Source organism: Pleurodeles waltl, chromosome 6 (genome assembly GCF_031143425.1).
Source record: "Pleurodeles waltl isolate 20211129_DDA chromosome 6, aPleWal1.hap1.20221129, whole genome shotgun sequence".
NCBI lineage: Eukaryota > Metazoa > Chordata > Amphibia > Caudata > Salamandridae > Pleurodeles > Pleurodeles waltl.
In genome coordinates this window covers 230535599-230554686 of record NC_090445.1, presented here as the reverse complement: position 1 = coordinate 230554686, position 19088 = coordinate 230535599, and the positions used below count along the sequence as shown (strand labels likewise).

Below are 19088 nucleotides of genomic sequence, written 5' to 3'. Positions count from 1 at the left end.
AGCAGCACATGAATCTCAATCATCCTTAAACCCTAGATAATCAAAGAAAAGGTTGTCACCTAGCAGCTGGAACAATGCACACTTGGAACAACACAATCTGCTCCAAGACCATCAATCGTGTCAGTCTGATGAGAAAAATAGAAACTGCAGAAGTAAATGTTAGATAAGAGCTCTAACCTGGCTTTATCCTTCTTGCTACATTTGTAGTATGTGACAAAACAGATCAGAGCATTCTAATAAAAAAAAGTCTAAAGGTCCTATCACAAAGGCAAGTTTAGATTTATAGATATACACCTACACCAAGTGTAAATCTCCTCATACATGCAATCGGCCATTTCCAATAGCAGATTTAAACCTAGGTACAGACTTATAAGTCTCTGTCCCCTCAAATGAGATTTGGAGACCCCTAGAAATGCATTTATAAGTATAAAATATTATTAGTGACTTTCTGCCTATTTGTGGATCTGGATCTCCCCGGCAAGAGGCACGAAGATCTTGTTATAGAAAGTAATGGTGAGTTTTAAGTTTTTTTTTTTTTAATAAGGAAAAATAATTATTTTTTACATTAAAAATAAATAAAGCACAGCTCACTAACTCCCCCTCACCTATATCTACTACATTAATCAGGGATAAGATAGACACCTGCCCAAAAACTTAACATAAATCATTTTAAATAACTTTAAGGTTTAATTTTTTTTTTTAAATTAAAATAAAATTTACTGACATGTTAATTGCCCCCACCAACTTTTACAGTATTACTTGAGTTCAATATGTCACATTCTAGGGTGCAAGCTATGTATTATTTTATTTCTGTTTAGAGAAATACACAAATAAATTATAATAATTAACAATATAATGTATTAACATCCTTTATGTATATTAACCCCTTCGCTATCAGGCTTTTTCCCCTCAGGTGGTGAGCCTTTTTTTGGTTATTTGGGGCAGTTCGCGCTTAGGCACTCATAACTTTTTGTCCACATAAGCTTTCCACGCCAATTTTGCGTCCTTTTTTTCCAACATCCTAGGAATTCTAGAGGTACCCAGAGTTTGTGGGTTCCTCTGGACGGGATCAATCAAATATCCAAAATACATCTAAAATTTCATATTTTTTTTAAATGGAAAAAAAGGGATGCAGAAGAAAGCTTGTGTTTTTTCCCCTGAAAATGGCACCAACAAAGGGTTTGCAGTACTAAAATCACCATCTTCTCAGCTTTCAGGAACAGGCAGACTTGAATCAGAAAACCACATTTTTTAACACAATTTTGCCTTTTTACTGGGACATACCCCATTTTTACTATTTTTGTGCTTACAGCCTCCTTCCAGTTGGTGACAGAAATGAGTGTGAAACCAATGCTGGATCCCAGACAGCTAAACATTTCTGAAAAGTAGACACAATTCTGAATTCAGCAAGGGGTCATTTGTGTAGATCCTTCTAGGATTTCCTACAGAAAGTAACAGCTAAAATAAAAATAAAAATGAAATTGAGGTAAAAAAAAAAAAAAAGAGCCATTTCTGTCCACGATTTTTTCTATAACTTTTTCCAGCTATGGCAGATTTTTAAAAACAATATACCATTAGGTCTGCTGGTCTCTCCTGGTTGTAGGGATATATAGGGTTTGTAGGTTTATCAAGAACCCTAGGTACCGAGAGCCAATAAAGGAGCTGCCCCTTGCAATCGGTTTTCATTGTATACTGTGTATACAGCAAATCATTTGGTGACATATAAAGAGTGAAAAAGAGGTATCAAGGAAATCTTTGTATTTCCAAATGGGCACAAGATAAGGTGTTGAGAAGCAGTGGTTATTTTCACATCTCTGAATTCTGGGGGTCCCCATACTAGCACGTGAATTACAGGGCATTTCTCAAATAGACGTCTTTTTTACACACACTCTTACATTTGGAAGGAAAAACGTAGAGAAAGACAAGGGACAATAATACTTGTTCTTCTATTCTGTGTTCCTCTAAGTCTCCCAATAAAAACTGTACCTCACTTGTGTGGGTAGGCCTAATGCCCAGCAACAGGAAATGCAACATGGACACATCACATTTTTACATTATAATCTTTTTTTTTTTTTTTTTTTAAAGTGTCTAGCTGTGGATTGTGGCCTCTAGCTCAGCCAGCGCATAGGGAAACCTAGAAAACCTATACATTTTTTAAATCTAGATACCTAGGAGAATTCAGAATGAGGTGACTTGTGGGGCTCTCACCAGGTTCTGTTACCCAGAATCCTTTGCAAACCTCAAAATTGGGAGGAAAAAAACACGTTTTCCTCACATTTTGGTGATAGAAAGTTTTGGAATCTGAGAGGAGCCACAAATGTCCTTCCACTCAGTATTCCCACAAGCCTCCAGAGAAAAATGGTACCACACTTGTGTGGGTAGGCCTAGTGCCCGCGACAGAAAACGCCATAAAATGCAACATGGACACATCAAATTTTTACACTGACAACGGATGTGTTTTTTGGAACGTGCCTAGGTGTGGATTTTGGCCTCTGTCTCATCCAGCACCTAGGAAAACCAAGCAAACCTGGACATTTCTGATAACTAGACACCTAGTGGAACCCAGGATGGATGGGGTAACTTGTGGCGCTCTCACCGGGTTCTGTTACCCAGAATCCTTTTCAAACCTCAAAATTTGGCCCCAAAAAAAACAAAACACTTTTTCCTCACATTTCGATGCTCCAAGTTCTGGAATCTGAGGGGAGCCACAAACGTCCTTCTACCCAGCATTCCCCCACATCTCCCAATAAAAATGGTACCTCACTTGTGTGTGTAGGCCTAGTGCCCGCGACAGGAAATGCTTCAAAACACTATGTGGACACATCAAATTATCAATTACAAAACTATCTGTTTTTGCCAAGGGGGGGGGCCTGTGTTTTTGGTCCTGGGCTCATCAGCCATCTAGGGAAACTTATCAAACCCAGACATTTCTGAAAACTAGGTACCCGAGGGAGTCCAGAGTGATGTGACTTGCATGGATCCCCCAGTGTTTTCTTACCCAGAATCCTTAGCAAACCTTAAATTTAGCTAAAAAAAGAATCTTATTTTCCCACACATTTCTGTGTGGGATGACTGCACCGGCACAAATTTCCTACTACCTAACGTTCCCCTCATTCTCCTGATAAAAATGATACCTCACTTGTGTAGGTGGGTCAAGTGCCGGTGACAGGGAAGAGCCCAAGACATGTTGAAATTGAGAGGGGACCAAAGCGGGTCCAAAAGGGCAGTTTGAAAAAAAAACACATTTTTAGGCTGACAAGTGGGGCAGAATTGTTATTGGTATAAATGCGACAATGCTGGGTGGTAGGAATTTTGTGGATTCCTGCAAATTCCGGAAGGTTCCATCACAAAAATGTAGGAAAAATGTGTGATTTCAAGCAAAGTCAGAGGTTTGCAGGGCATTGTGGGTAAGAAAATGGTGCAGGGTGCATGTGAAGTACATCACCCTGGACTCACCCAGATGTTTAGTTATCAGATGTATCTAGGTCTCATAGATTTTTCTACATGGCAGCATCCCAAAGTCCAAAAAATGTAGCCCTCACCATTCCAAGTAGGATGATTTTGAGAGTTAGACAAGCTCTCACGGTCCAAATGTAAAACCAAAACCCCAAATAATCAAAAGTGCTTGCCTTTGGGATAAGACCTTTTAGTGCGCGGGGGAGAGCTGAAAGACCGTTACCCCCTTCAGTTGGGGTGGGTGCATAACCATGCCCATACTGGTTGGTAGCCACCACCCCACTATTTTTTTCTTTTTTTAATTCCCTGGCATCTAGTAGGCTTTCTGCCCCCTGGGTAGTGGATCGGGGGTAATTGCCCCACCTTCCCACCAGTGGGCAGAACAACTTTGTCCACATTTATTTGGGGTGGGGTATAGCAATACCCCACCTTCTTTTTAAAAAAAAGATTCTTCCCTGGTGTCTGGTTGGCTTTCTGCCCCCCTTGGGGGCAGATGGGGCTTACAAAAATAGTTGGATCTGCCTCCAAGGGGAGCAGAACTGGCCAACAGTAATGTGCCCCCATGGGCAGCAAATTTTTCCCAAGGGGCTGCTCCCCCAAACAAAATACATACACACCAATCCCTGGTGCCTAAGTGATTCTGCCCCCCTTTGTGGCAGGTCGGCCTAATTAAAATAGGCCTATCTGCCTCTGAAGGGGGCAGAAATGGCCTAAAATAAATTTGCCCCCCAGGGGAGTGTCCCTTGCCTAGAGGTCGCTCCCCATCTGTAAAAAAAAAAAAAAAAATCCCTGGTGCCAAGTGGTTTCTGCCCCCCCCGTAGGGGCAGATCGGCCTAATTAAAATAGGCTAACAGAAATGGCCTAAAATAAATTTGACCCCAGGGGAGTGACCCTTGTGTTGAATTGTCGTGTAAACAAAAATCCCTGGTGTCTAGTGGTTTCTGCCCCCCTTTGGGGCAGATTGGCCTAATAAACATAGGCCAATCTGCCCCCACAGGGGCGGAAATGGCCTAAAATAAATCCCCCCCCCCCGCCCCCCCAGGGGAGCGACCCTTGGCTAAGGGGTCGCTCCCTCCCCATAAAAAAAAAAAAGAAGATCCCTGGTGCCTAGAGGTTTCTGCCCCTCTTGGGGGCAAATGGGCCTAATTAACATAGGCCAATCTGCTCCCAATATAAAATAAAATGCCCCCCTTCGGGAACGCCCCTTGCCCAAGGGGCTGCTCCCCTTCTTTGTTTACCTAAGGTAAACCAACTCCCTGGTGTCTAGTGGGCATTTCTGCAGCCCGATTGATATGCAATCGGGCTGCAGAAATGCGAGAAAGACATCAAAGGAAAGGAAATGCATTGCCTTTCCTTTGATGTCTCTCTGCCCGCCCGTACCCCCAATCGGAAGAGAAATGATGGGGGCGACCTCTGATGAGGTCAGCGTGCAATTGCGCGCTGACATCATCAGACGCCACGGGGGCAGGGGTGGAAGGGGAAGCAATTCCCCTTCCACCGCCTCCCCAGGGGAAGGGGGTGGGAGGCCTAGCGCTTCTCCCAAGGGCCAGGTGCAGGACGTAATGGTTACGTCCAGGGCACCCATGGGGTTAAGGCAACATTTGATGATAAAAAATAAAAACAATTTTAATAAAGTTTTATTTAGAATGTTATTCAATGTAATTAATGTTGTAAGTTTACCTCAACGTTAGTGTTATTTACTACCTCCATTGATTTCCATGGGGGTCATTGCAGTACCAGTGGTCAGCCATGTGTGTGTTTGACTTACTCCAAGGCTGGGCTACAATATATATAAGCCTGTTTTATCAGTATTACTACTGCTGTGGATTTAAATGTGTATTTTCTGAATTTCCCTTGAGCCCATCCATTTTATAGTACGTATTCCCCATTTTCCTCCACTACCCCTTATCCCTCCCACGTTTACTACTAAACACTATACTTACATGTCCAGAGGTCTCTGGAAATGGGGCATAGAGCTCCACACATAAAAAGACAGGAGAAACACAGATCTCTGGTTGGAGATTTGGGAATTGCACTTCGGAGCATGTAAACCAGTACTACTTTACATACTCAAAAATAGCAGTAGTGAATAGGCCCTATAAAAAGTGGATAGGGGTCCTGGGCAAGGCAGGCAGTCATTAACATTCAAAAGGCACTCACTAAGAATATGCTCCTTCTGTTGCTGGAGTCCGAAGGATGGAACAATATTATTGGGTGGCCCATGATCATAGTACTTTTCAAACACAAAGGATCTCATAAACAGGAATAATCTTTGTTCTACCCTTTATTCAAACCTGAAGTAAACAAAGAGGTCAATGAGACCAACATTGAACTATCCCTGCTCCCCAAAGCTTGTCGCTGATTGGACAGTTCCAATGTGATCTACACAGGCTCACTTACGCACTTCAAAAATAAATTAAGCAACAGTGGAGTAAGGAATCGAATTTGACCCTGAACTGGAACAAATGCAATCACATAAACACCCTTCTTAAAAGCAGTCCACTGGTTCCCCGTCAAAGCCAGGAATAGATTCAATAGAAAACAATAAAAGTGGTTCTCTCTGGTTTACTCAGAAAGAAAACCGAATCCCTTATGTGGGAAGCCAAGATGTGCTAAACCCCAAATGTTAACCAAAAAATCGTAGATTGATTTGTGCTCAGTACGGGACATAGAGAAACAATACAGGTAGGTGGCTCTATGTGATTGCTTAGTGCAAGTGACTAGTGAGAAGATATAAATATGCACCGCAATAAAATGTAACAAACAGTAGTGGCTACAATTTTCGTGAGAGCAGAAACCAATGTTTGTGCACGGTCCAAAATTATTTACAATGAATGTTTAGATAATAAAGTAAATACATCAATGTTTCAACCCCAAATATTGGTTAAATAAAGGGCCTGTGTGAATCCCTAGGGAAGTAAACTATTTTGACTACGACAAAGCATTTCACAGTACTGTCAAATGAAGATCCAAAACCCCCGGGACACTAGAAAAAAAAAGCACAATCTATTAGCCAGTATTTAAGTATTCGCGCCCCAAGTCCATCTAGGTGACCGTCAGCTGACGAAGGTTCTGGACATCTATGTGTCCTTTAAAAACATAGTCCTTCAATCACTGTAAAAAAGGCCCAGTCCCACCACCCTTTATATCACTCCCAGTAAACTGTAAGCTAATCGAGGGCTCGACTTCTTTTAGAGTGGTCCAGGACCTTGGAGCAATATGTATCCTTTCACTGAGTGGAACCTGGGAAGAAACACAGAATTAACCGTGAAGACCCAAGACCTTCAAAGGTGTTTAGAATACCAGCCTCAATGACTTGCACTGACTTATATTTGGTCCCACAGAGAAACATCAAGACATGTTTCTCTATGGGGTAACAACTGCTAGACACTTCGGATTTTCACAAACAGTGCTGATTGCACTATCTTTCAACAGCTATCATATTATACATGCATTGCATTCCACAGTAATAAGTCTGGCTGGATATCTCTCTTTATTAATTATAATAACTATTGTTCTACATTTGTATTTGAGCCCAAACCACACCAGCTCCCAAAAGTAACCCTTGGCAGCTTGATCACAGCTACTGCTGGAATGTCAAGGGCAGTAACAGAGCCTTGGCTGACTTTTATAATCAACAGCAGCCAGGACAATAGGGCAAAACAGCTTCACAAAACATTGATCCTGCCTAGTACTCTGCACTTGCCCCAAAATCTGGAACTGAGGTTTAACATAGGCCAACTTCCAAATGAAATTCAAATGACAAGACATGAAGCAGACCAGCAGGCTCCTAGTAGTACAGGGTCCCACAACCTGAAACATCATCAGTACTCCTCTAAGACTGCAGATTAATTATCTTTTTTTGATGGAACTCTAGAAAGCCACACTTTACACAATAGCCTGTGACTGAGGACTAGCCGTGAGATGCAGCAACTTGGGAACAGTGAATAAATAGATTGATTTGAACTGCTCATGGTACACCGTATCCTGAACGCTGAAATTAAAATGATGTACCCAACTCAATTTCCCTTCCAACTATTCTTTGAGGCTTTACCCCTTGCAAGGCTAGATGCCAAACATACTACATAGGCATATTCTCACACCCATGCTGTCCGCACATGACAAAATATACTGCCCCCAAAGTAACAACTGCAAATGGTACAGCTGTTTGGACAGCCAATCACATGGAGAGGGATGCAAGATGACAAACATATGTGGAACGATAGAAAAATACTCAAATAGCATAAGTAAGGGAAATTAAAAGAGCCAGGAAGGCCGCTAAAATAAATTAAAAAAAACTCTTATTATGGCACATTACAAGCAGTTCCTAACCCTAAGAAGAAATTAGGAGACGCAAATTCAAATGTTGTCATACTTGATGTGGTTACACTCAGAGAGCGCTCAGGGTGGTACAGCCTTGAGGCCTGGTAACTTTTTGTATAAATACATTTGATCACAGTCAACGTATAGTCTTCCCCGTCAAACCTGCAGCCTGAACTCTCCACAACCTCAAAGTGAAGCAACCAGCGTTGCTCACAGCTACAATCGGTTATCAAGCAGATTCTCTCTAACAGGACAATTTTCAAAGTAGGGCATGGACGCTAATGAGGGACAGCTGCTGCTAGCTCTGGCATGACATTGGGTACCCCAAGCAAGTATGTGAAATGGAAACATACAAGTACAGGTACTCTCCCTCTAAAAGCACTAGAGCACTGCTGAGAAGTACCGGTAACATCCCTACCAGATTAAAAAAGTGGTGGAACTGGGTACCTGTTTTCCTGATTTCAAAATGCAAAGGAATAAACTAATAATAACAGTCAAAGGATATTTTCAGGGTCGGTGTGCCAGGTGCCCCTAGTTCCCGCACCTGCTCCTGTGGAACAACTCCGAGCATGCCAGCGGTCTGGCTGTACCAAAGAGATGAGATTCAACCACACTGAATCCCGAGCCAGGAAAACCAATAAAAATAACCAATGAAATCTAGTACTGCCGTCTGGACAAATAGAAAGTCTGAAGGAAAAGTTGCGGACTTATTAATGGGGGGGAGGGGAGAGTCCAACTCGTGCCTTTCACACAGGCCCACTGTCTGCCATGCTCACACCCTGAAGTCACCCCAAGGCGCTTCATTTCAGTGTTTTCGGCGCTCGACGCACTGCACACATGGCGGGAGCGGCTGCCAGCATCGCGTGGCTCTGATTATAACGGAGGAAGGGAGGGAAAGTGTTAGACAGAGGTGAGAGGGAGGCACAGCAAGCCGTACATTCCGGCGGCGACTCCAACGCGGAGGAAATGATGAGAGGGCTAGAACGACGCGAAACTAATCTGGCCACCACAGTTTTGCCTGAAATAGTCCTTACCAACATGGCTGTCTGTCAGTACACAAACCCCAGGACCCCAGGCACAAACATAGGACTTTTTCATCTACTGCCCTTGGGACGGTCATAAACGTATTGACAGGCTGAAAAGGTTCTGGAAAGTCATACATGATGAAACAGAGTGTATGTTATATGCATGCAGTTACATCAATCAGGCAATTTGTAAAGCACACTACACTCACCTGTGGGGGTCTCAAGGCGCTGGGGGGTTGCTACTGCTCGAACAGCCAACTCTTGAGATGTCTCCTGAAGGTAAGGAGGTCCTTGGTCGGACGCAGGTGGGTGGGAAGGTGGGAGTAGTGTTCCAAATCTTGGCGGTGAGGTGCGAGAATGATCTGCTGACAGTGGTTGTTCAGCGGATGCGTGGGACGGTGGCGAGGGCAAGGTCGGAGGAGTGAAGCTGTCGGGTCGGGGTGTAGAAGGAGAGCCGTCTGCTGAAGTATTCTGGTCCGGTGTTGTGCAGTGTCTTGTGAGCATGGGTGAGAATTTTGAAGGTGATTCTCTTGTTGATGGTGAGCCAATGCAGGTCTCTTAGGTGGGCTGTGAAGTGGCAGTGGCGGGAGATGTTCAGGATGAGGCGTGTGGATGCGTTCTGGATGCGTTGCAGTCTTTTCTGGAGATTGCCTGTGGTTCCTGCGTAGAGGACATTGCCGTAGTCCAGTTTGCTGCTTACGCTGGCTTGGGTGACTGTTCTTCTGGTTTCAGTGGGGATCCATTTGTAGATCTTCCGAAGCATGCAGAGGGTGTTGAAGCAGGAGGAGGAGATGGTGTTGACTTGCTGTGTCATAGATAGTGAAGAGTCCGGGATGAATCCCAGGTTGCGTGCGTGGTCGGTGGATGTCGGTGTCAGTGTGGCAGACCACCAGGGGTCATCCCATGCGGAGGGGGTGGAGCCGAGGAAGAGGACCTCAGTCTTGTAGGAATTCAGTTTCAGGCAGCTGTTCTTCATCCATTCGGCGATGGCCTTCATTCCTTCGTGGAGGTTGGTCTTGGCAGTGTCTTTGGTGAGGGAGAGGATCAGGGTCTCATTGTGATATGAGATGATGTTGAGGTTGTGAGATCGGGCGATGTTAGCGAGCGAAGCCATGTAGACGTTGAAGAGGGTCGGGCTGAGGGATGAACCCTGGGGTACGCTGCAGATGATTTTGGTGGCTTCAGAGTGGAATGGAGGGAGGCAGAGTCTCTAAGTTCTGCTAGTGAGAAAGGAGGAGATCCAGTCTAGGGCTCTGTCACGGATTCCTGCGTCACTGAGGCGTGTGCGTAGGGTGTGGTGGCAGATGGTGTAGAACACGGCTGAGAGGTCCAGGAGGATGAGGGCCGCGGTTTTGCCGTTGTCTAGTATGATTCTGATGTCGTCAGTGGCAGAGATGAAGGCAGTTTTGGTGCTCTGGTTGTTGCGGAGTCCGGATTGGGATGGGTCCAGAGTGTTGTTCTCCTCGAGGAAACAGGTCAGTTGTTTGTTGACAATTTTCTCTATGACTTTTGCCAGGAAGGGGAGCAGGGAGATGGGTCTGAAGTTCTTGAGGTCCTAGGGGTCCACGCCTTAGGTTTCTTATGGAGGGCATTGATCTCAGCATGTTTCCAGCTCTCTGGGAAGGTGGCGGACTCGAAGGAATTGTTGATGATCTCCTGGAGTTGGGGTGCAATGACTGAGCTTGCTTTGTTGAAGATGTGGTGAGGGCAGGGGTCAGATGGCAAGCCGGAGTGGATGGTATTTATGATATCGAGGGTGTTGTTGTCATTGACGTGGGTCCAGGAGAGCAGGAGGCTGGTGAGTCTGTGGTTCGGTGATTAACGGGGGGTCTGAGTACTGAAGCTGTCATGGATGTGTATGATCTTGCGGTGGAAGAAGGTGGCTAGGGAGTCGCAGAGGTCTTGTGATGGTGGGATGTCATTGACGTTGGAGCCGGGGTTGGAGAGCTCCTTCACGATGCTGAAGAGCTCCTTGTGGCTGTGTGCGTTGTTGTCATATGTCAGCAGGGCACGTATAGGGAGCGATGTATGGAAAATAACAGTCACGGGTTATGTTCGTAGTATGGCATGTGCACCCTTTTTGGGAGTTATATATTGCTATATCTGTTGGGGTTGGGGGATTGGGATGCGGTTGAGCGAGAAATTAGTTTAAGTGCTTCATTTGCTGGTTTTCCATGCCACAGTATGTGGAGTGCCATTTTTTTTATATTGCTGTGACAGGACAGCCATGTCGGGCACAGTTCAGACAACATAAATTTAGAGGAATGCATGAAAAGAACACACTTTAACCATCTGACGATCCTACCACCTGTCGCGTTTTTCATCGGACACAAGATACTTTTTGGAGAATATATTAACATTTCAATCCCAAGCAATTGTGTATCTTACACATTAGGAGGTGGGCTAGGGCTGGCAGTGGTTTAGTTCGACAAGCTAAATACTGAAGTACTTTGAGGGCTGGCTGGCATTTCTTTATCACAAATGGGAGACTACCAACCTGATTCCGACGTCCACAAAAATTCTTTCGACACCACTGCCCATAGAGTTCAAGAAAATTAGGTGTGCCCCTAAAAAACGTGCATTTGCCCAAATACTCAGCTAAACACTTAAAACCGGTGTCAAATCTAAAGTCGGGGCCTAGGCATCAAGGACATCACAAGAGCAATAACATAAGCCTGTTCTAGCACAACTTTGGTGAATAATTGGTTTCTACGGACACGCTAGCTCGTGGGTTCACTGCCCACTGCAAAATCCTGCATGTCACGCTATCAAATTTATGCAAGGCTAAGTTAGCCTCTCATCCTTCCAAAGTGGAAATAATGGCGTGCCAAAGAGTTAGGTAATAAACACACAGCATAGTGACAAAAAAAAACACAGTTGTGGCGGGCGAGTTACAAAAAAAGCTGGCAACATACTTAGGAAATATATCAAGGTTGAAACAAAGGGTTTGCAAAAACATCAAGATTGGTTGCACCTAATAAGGGCCCTGTGTCCAGTCCACCTTTCTGGCTTGGAAGCTGCGAGCACTATGAAAAGGGGACAAATGGCTGAAATATACTGGAAAACCAAAAGCTGCCATGAAGAGGCTGGCACAGCATCCAGCAATGCCATGCACTTCACAGCAACACATTATACTGCAGAAGACAAAGCCTCGTATTTCTGTACCTGTGGCACCAATGTACCCCTTGCACCTTTCCAGTAGTGCCAGTGGTCGCAGACATCCAAAGTACAGGGGATGCACAACCACTTGGAGAAGGGTCTTCGAGGAGCTACATCTCAACTGGTCGCAGCATGGACTTAATTTCATAAACAGGCCTACAATAAACATGCAACTTCAAAATACCACAGAGCACACACCTTGCATTAAATGTTAACAGCTCAATACCCAGTTTAAAAAACAAAACAACAAAACGTACTTCTTTTTAAGGCAGGCTAAGCTAACTGGTAATAGGCTTGGATTTAAAAGGACAGGGCTTTCAACAGGGAAAACACTACACAACTTCCACACGAGAGTTCCATCCAGACACGTGGGTGTTAACCCATAGGAAACATGAGGAAATGGTCCAAGTAAAAGTAGCACCTTGTAGATGTAGTATAGGCCTTTCCATGCAGTATACTGTGCATGACTGCAGCTTTAAGTTCAAAGGTCACAAGGTGCGCCCGACGAGACATAGCGTCGTTGCATAGCAGCTACAGAGTAGTTTGCGTTGACTGTCCAGATTTTAATTATAAGTATGTGCAAAGGGGCTTTCTTAGAGTCCCTTTCTGTTTTCCGTGGATCAAAGATGGCACTTACACGTTGGCACCTTGAATGTTGGTCAAAGAGGAAGTGCACAACGCTCCATGGCACACATGGTGCTCTGTGGGCTGGTACCTTAGCACACACACAGGCTCAAAGTGCGTCAGTGGGTGAGACCTGGCATGGTGCCCCGCAGGAGACTGGCATGCAGAGGCTCAGCTCCCGCCCATGCACAGCCATATGTTTCCTGACTCACGGGCCTTGGGGCAAACAGTTCAGTTTCTATTTAGCCTGTTAGTCAAACTACATATTAATAATGCATCATAAGAGACATCCCGAACACAAAATGGTAAAATCAACTAAAATAACCGTATGCAATAAGTGATACAGAGTGTATCCTAAAAGTATACACACAGCACAATGTATACTGTCCATCATGTACAGGTAGATTAATTCTGTTTTCTGATAATAGTCATTAGGCTGCAAAGATACCCCTTGTTATAGACTGAAGACATAATTTAAAATACACACTAACAAAGGCAATAGGTTTGGACATTTAAGGTATTGGGCTCACGTGTGGGTTCACATGTCCAGGTTGGAGAACTAAGAAACACATGGAATTCGCTCACTGGAAATCAGGATACACACTGTTGGAGTCTTGGTGCTGTATTTGCAGTAATGGAGTTGTTGTAGTTACAGTGTAAGATAGATGGAATGATCTGCAGCTCTGACATGGTGCAGTTTGTATGTGTAATTACTGTACTTGTATGTGACAGTGTTGCAGGGTAGTTTTCTTTGTAATGCTGTGGTTTAAGGCTGCCACTTTAGTTGTGATGGGGTTGCAGAGGTGTAGTTGAGTTAGTCATCTGTTGTAGATGTAGGGGGGTACCAGTGAAATGTGTTTAGTTGTGCAGTTGTAAAGCTGTAGTGTTCTTGTTAAGGTGCTGCAGTAAAGCTGTAGGGTTGATTCAAATGTGCAACTGTTGACTACTAAAGCTGTAGTGAAATTTTTCTGTAACTTTCAAGTTGTGCGGTTGAAAAGTTATGCATGTATCGGGTTGCACAGCCGCAGTATAGCAATTATACAGGTGCAATGCCATTCAAGTCAGTTATTGAGCTGCCCTAGTGCAGTTACAGAGCTGCAGTGCTGCACTCGAGCAGTTGAAGATATATACTGGTGCACCCAGTGCTTAATTTGTGCTTGTTGTTTCCGGTGCGGGGCACGTGCACTTATTTTTTAGGGTCAGCACTTATTTTTCTGCCTCAAGCATTAACTGTGAGCAAAAGACACATATGGGAAAGACCGAGGAAGAGAAAAATGAAAAGGCGTCACAATGCGAGAAAGCTGCAAGAGTGAACTGAAGGGGCAGGGAGAAATGGCTTCAGGATTACGCTGCCTCCTTATTCCGTTTTACCACATTTAATTGCAGCAGCCGCGTGTGTAAGAGGAGGGCTTTGGGTACTGGCACGTTGTTATTTACAAATTAAGCACTGGGTGCACCAGGCGTTCAGTGGTAATGTTGCAGCATTGGTGCATTGTGTTACAGGACGGTTGAAGAGATTTAGCAGAGCTGTAATTGTATCACACAAGACTTTTAGTGTTGTAGTTGTACAGTGCCACAGTTGTGGCGTTGTCAGGATGCATGCTGCAGTGAAATGTGAAAGTAGGGACAGTAGGGCTGGCGGGCAGCATGCATTACCAAAGGCCTTCACCTACTTATGACTTTCTCTGGCTTCAAATGTACGTTATAACAATAGGTTTGACCTAAAGGACTCTAACTCACTTTTGGGGCAAACCTAGTGAGGCCCATGGGCTTTGAGCGCCCGCACCATGCACCCAGCACCTTTTTTTAATGAAATCTTCAACTGGTTCATGTGTTATATCAACGCTGAAGATATTACGTAGAGCCATGCACAAGAATGTATTTGGCCATAGTGTCTTTCATCAACATACCAGTAAATCACACATACCTAGACACCACAAGTACAATAGAGGCTCAAGGGTTATTACTCAATGTGCAGGCCTTCGTGTGAACATAATACCGTACAAAGCGTTTTAATTATATTACTGGTGCAAAGCCCATACCTACAGATCATGACAACTGCAGTGACGCTGATGTGCAAATATCAGCACTGGGGCGCCTATACCTGAAAGCGAGCAATGCAAAAACACTAGTGTGTGCATACTATCAACCGTTCCAAGCACAGCTGGATATTATCCGTGACATCACTGGTGCAACAACGCGCATGCGTGAACAGTAGCAATGTAACTCTCAGGCCAAGTAATAACACCTTTACTTCAATGACATTACCAGTGGACGTCTAATGACGACCTGTATGTTTCTCCGATCCTCTCTCCTTAGTCTCACAGGGCCCACTGCTTGCCCTACACACAGGGGCACAGTTCCTTCACATGAGAATCCAATCCTACGGCCTTCATTTGGACTGCAGGTTCCCCCTTCTGCTCCTCAGCTGACCTCCTGGTTTCCATGCTGCCCTCGAGACCTCAGGCTTCTAGTAGTGCAGTGTAAAGTGACAGCAGAGTACATTTCAGTAGCTCTTGGACACAACACTTGTTCAGTGGGTGTCAGGCTAAGTTAGCTTCCTTCTTGGAGCTCGGGTGTATTCCACACAGGCCTGATAACTAGAGTCACACATCACCGCCAGCAGGGTGATTCACTGGGTTGCGTCGGACATATAGTGTCACCTGCGGGTCCCAATTCTCATCCTGGTAAAGCAACGAAACCTACACTCCACAGCTAGAAGGGTGAGGAGCTTAACTTCTGTAAGCAATCCGGTGTGTTGTGGAGTTTTCATTTCTCAACCCATTGACAGAGCAGACCCGAGGATGGGTTTCAGGCAGCTGAGTGGAAGAAGTAACTGACCGTGCTATAGACATAAGACAGTAGAGTGCAAGAGGCAAGCTGTGCCACCAAAAGAAACTGATTAGCACCAACTAAAGAAGCAGATGTCTGTCTGTTTGAGCATCATTTAAGACTGACCATCCCATGTATTTGTTAAGTGCACATTCACCCCTTGAAGCATCTTAGCACTGTATAACAGATGCTTACTGCTACCTATTTCAAGACACTCATTGTATCGACCTACTGGGATTTGCACTTGTAACCAGCCACAGCGCCAAGAGGCCCAACCTCGTGTGTCAGATTTGAAGCAAAACTCCTGGGTGAAAAGGCCACACCTATAAAACCTGTCCTTTTTAACAAAAAAAATAAAAAATAGGTGCTTTCGCCCTACAACATTTTTTTTATTTACAGACCTAAGTCAGATGAGGTGCCTTGTTAACTTTAAGAGAATTTACCTGTCTGTCAACACCCAATCCGAATGTTTCCCTGGGTGCTGCACTCAATGTCCCCCAATATATATACATATTGATGGCTACATAGTGCAAATCTAGCTGTGAAAAACAAGCAGTGCTATACATTACATTAGGGGTTGGGAGATGATTGTGATCATTTACATCAAGTGAGGATTACACAAACACATTTCACCTTTTTTAGGCACAGGGAGATTCAGTAATATTTCCAGATTTACATAATCTTGAGTTAATCACTGAGTCCGGGATTCAAACCTGTGCTCCCAGGTTGGGAAGGCGGCAGCTCTAGCCACTGGGCCACATCTGCTCTCATGGGCCTTAAACACTTGGTCATAAGTGGGAAACCCCTGTACTGTAAGTGTCCCTCCACTTCCTCGAGCAGAGGATTTCCTAGCTTTCATTTCACCTGCTGCTCCATCCCTGGCTTAACTTGGCCAGTTGATGGCATGGTTAAGAAAGTATAGTCCTGTTTAGTGTAGCAGAGCATACCAAACATGAGGTGCTGTGTAGAGCAAGGCCTTCAATGGGTCAGGATGTGATGGAGAAGGAGGAATGTGTACATGGGATATGCCAGATTCGCTAATCCTCAACTGGCAACAGATTCCCTTTTTAGCTGGCCCATATAGGTGTCTATGACCTCTCCCCATGCCAGTCAAGGCCAGTGCCCCTTGTACCTAGGATATTAGGCAACTTGTCACTGCAGGTAACATAGGCAGATCCCATGTCCCTATATGTATCTACCCTTACTAGGGAAATGTCATGGATATACAAGGCTTGGACAAGCAAACCCATCTGTAACCTACATCAGCATTTCCCAACCTGTGGTCCACGGACCCCCAGGGGTCTGTGACACATTTCCAGGGGGTCCGCAGGCCTGGACCGCCAAGAAGGCACTTCTCCACCTGGACCCTCTACAAAAATGTGTGTGCTTTTTTATCTGTTTATTCATTTGTGTGGCAGCTTTAAATGCACTGCAAAGTTCAGGGTAAGCTTTCCGACTAAAATAAGTGTTAAGATAACTCTGGTGATTAATGTACCTGCTGGAGAGATGGGAGTTTGTCTAGTAAGTGGCAGTTTTGACTCATTGGAGGTAGTGCAGATGGTTAATATGCCAGATGCAAAGAACGTGTATCATGCAAAGAGAACCACATTTTATGTGCATCGCACAGTGGGTTACCGCTTTTGTCACATAGATTCTTTTGTTATTGTGCAGTTCATAAGTCACAATCATAATCTAGCACAGTGAGTTATGAACTGCCAAAGAACTACATGGAACAAATTAGAAAATTATATATTTTTCCAATTCTTTCCTTACTGATAAAAAAGGTTTGCTTGCAAAGGAGTTCGCTATTATTAAAGTCAAGGCTAGCCACTGTGTTATGTTCTGAATCCTGAGTTTGTGTTTTTCCAAACCAAGCACTCTTAGAAAATGCCTAACAGTATGGATGAGGTGAATCCTACACCTGTTGTCCCCTGTAAAGTGTTTTGTCACCCTTCACTGGTATGGGAGGTGCTATAAATCAAATTAAATACATGTGACATAGAGGCTATGGAGAGATGAGAGGCCTTTATGGTTTTACTTCCTTTGCCCACCACACATTAAATTAAAAAGTTTATGTATCTAAAAAAGAAAAGAAAAAATTGCTTGGGAAATGTAGAATCTGACTTGAAGGATTCAGCTTTCCTAAATAAAACCAAACATTGAAAAGTTAGTCGCCGAAATGCAGCACCAATCGTCCCATTAAAGTTTTCCAATTTTTGCCATTTTTTCCAATATAAAAGAATGCTATCTTTACTAATTTGAGTATTTGTTTGGCGTGTACTTGTTTGTGTATTTTTTGCGAATCACTGTTTTAATGTTTGAAATTTAAATCGCACAAATTTCTTTGGGGTCCCCGGCTTCCAGTAGTGATTCAGTGGGGGTCCTTGGAAGTCATAAGGTTGGGAAACACTGCCCTATATAGATTACATGTTTTTGTGTCAGCCTGACATCTTGCACTTCTTCCTGATACTTTGTTCAATACATTTGACCCCCACACTCCATTGATTCATGCTCAGGCCATGTAGACTGTCTATCCGGCATCTGAAGCCTACGAAGGCGGCGGCACCAAAGCCTGTGCCTTGCAGGTCCAATGCACCCAGTCCATGGTGGGTTTTCGCATTCTTGGACATAATAGTCTTTAGTTGTATAATGGGTTAAATGGGGACTACAAATCCCAACGGGAAAACACCCCAGCGCTACGCACACATGGAAGTTGGTAAGGTGACAGCTCTACCCATGTCCTTAACTGCGAAACTCACTGCCTCTGCTCTTCTATCAGTTAAACTCTGGAACTATGTACTTTCGCGTCCCCTCCCTCCCCCGGTCACCTGGTCAGGTGTATACCAGGGTCCATGTACCCGCTGGCGTCAGGTACGTCCTGTGCTGTGTATCAGAGACCCATCTCTCACACCAGGTAGAGCCTATACTGCCTGTACCAGTAGCTCACAGAGATCCCATCTCCGATAAACTGTAATTGCCTTTGTATAGCGCCTCCTACCCTCTGCGAGCTGCCGAAGCGCATTATACATCTCATGGCTATCGTAATCTTGTCCCTATCAGGCGCATATGGTCTAATAAGACCTGTTCAGCCGGAGCTGAACCTGCCCCGCAACCCCCGTACCTGAGCCGCAGGTTTGCCATGAACTCGGGCATGGTGACCGCGTCCATCAGCACAAAGTCCGCTTTGCCGAACTCCAAGCTCTCCTGCTCCGCCATGGCGAGTCTCGTGCGCGGGGCCGGGCAGTCAGTGGGACCGGGGGTACTCCGGGGACTGGGAACTCTGGGACGGACTCTGACTCACTGATCCCGGCCGGGCGCACAGGGAGGTACGGGGAGCGCTAGGAGGGAACCAGGAAACAGGGGGCGGGAAGAGAGGGAGGGTGGCTGTGGGAAGGGGGTGGGGCTAAGGAGGGAAAGAAGTAAAGTAAGAATGAACTGCCCGGGAGGGCATGGGCGTGACCAAGGGGCGTGGGCGGGGCGTATAGTCGAAGGCGGACGTCAGATGAAACAAGAGCATGGCAAAAGGGGCGTAACCCAAACAGAGGGGTGTGACCAGCAGATGGGCCTGAAAGATGCGGCCTCGGCCGGTGAAGGGACTGAGCTGGAGGATTTGTAGTATTTGGGATATGCATCGGTCTGGAGACGGTAGGAGAAAGGATCCAGCAACAG

General features: G+C 45.0%; 1 protein-coding gene across 1 annotated transcript in view; it reads right to left on the bottom strand.

The window, feature by feature from the left end:
* MYO1D (myosin ID) overlaps nt 1-18757 on the bottom strand; it is a 422174-nt gene extending 403417 nt beyond the window's left edge. The window contains exon 1 of the mRNA XM_069237971.1: nt 18541-18757. Within this exon, the coding sequence (XP_069094072.1) occupies nt 18541-18635 (95 nt within the window). The 5' untranslated portion in view covers nt 18636-18757. The remainder of the gene's footprint in view (nt 1-18540) is intronic.
* Nucleotides 18758-19088: the final 331 nt, after the last annotated feature.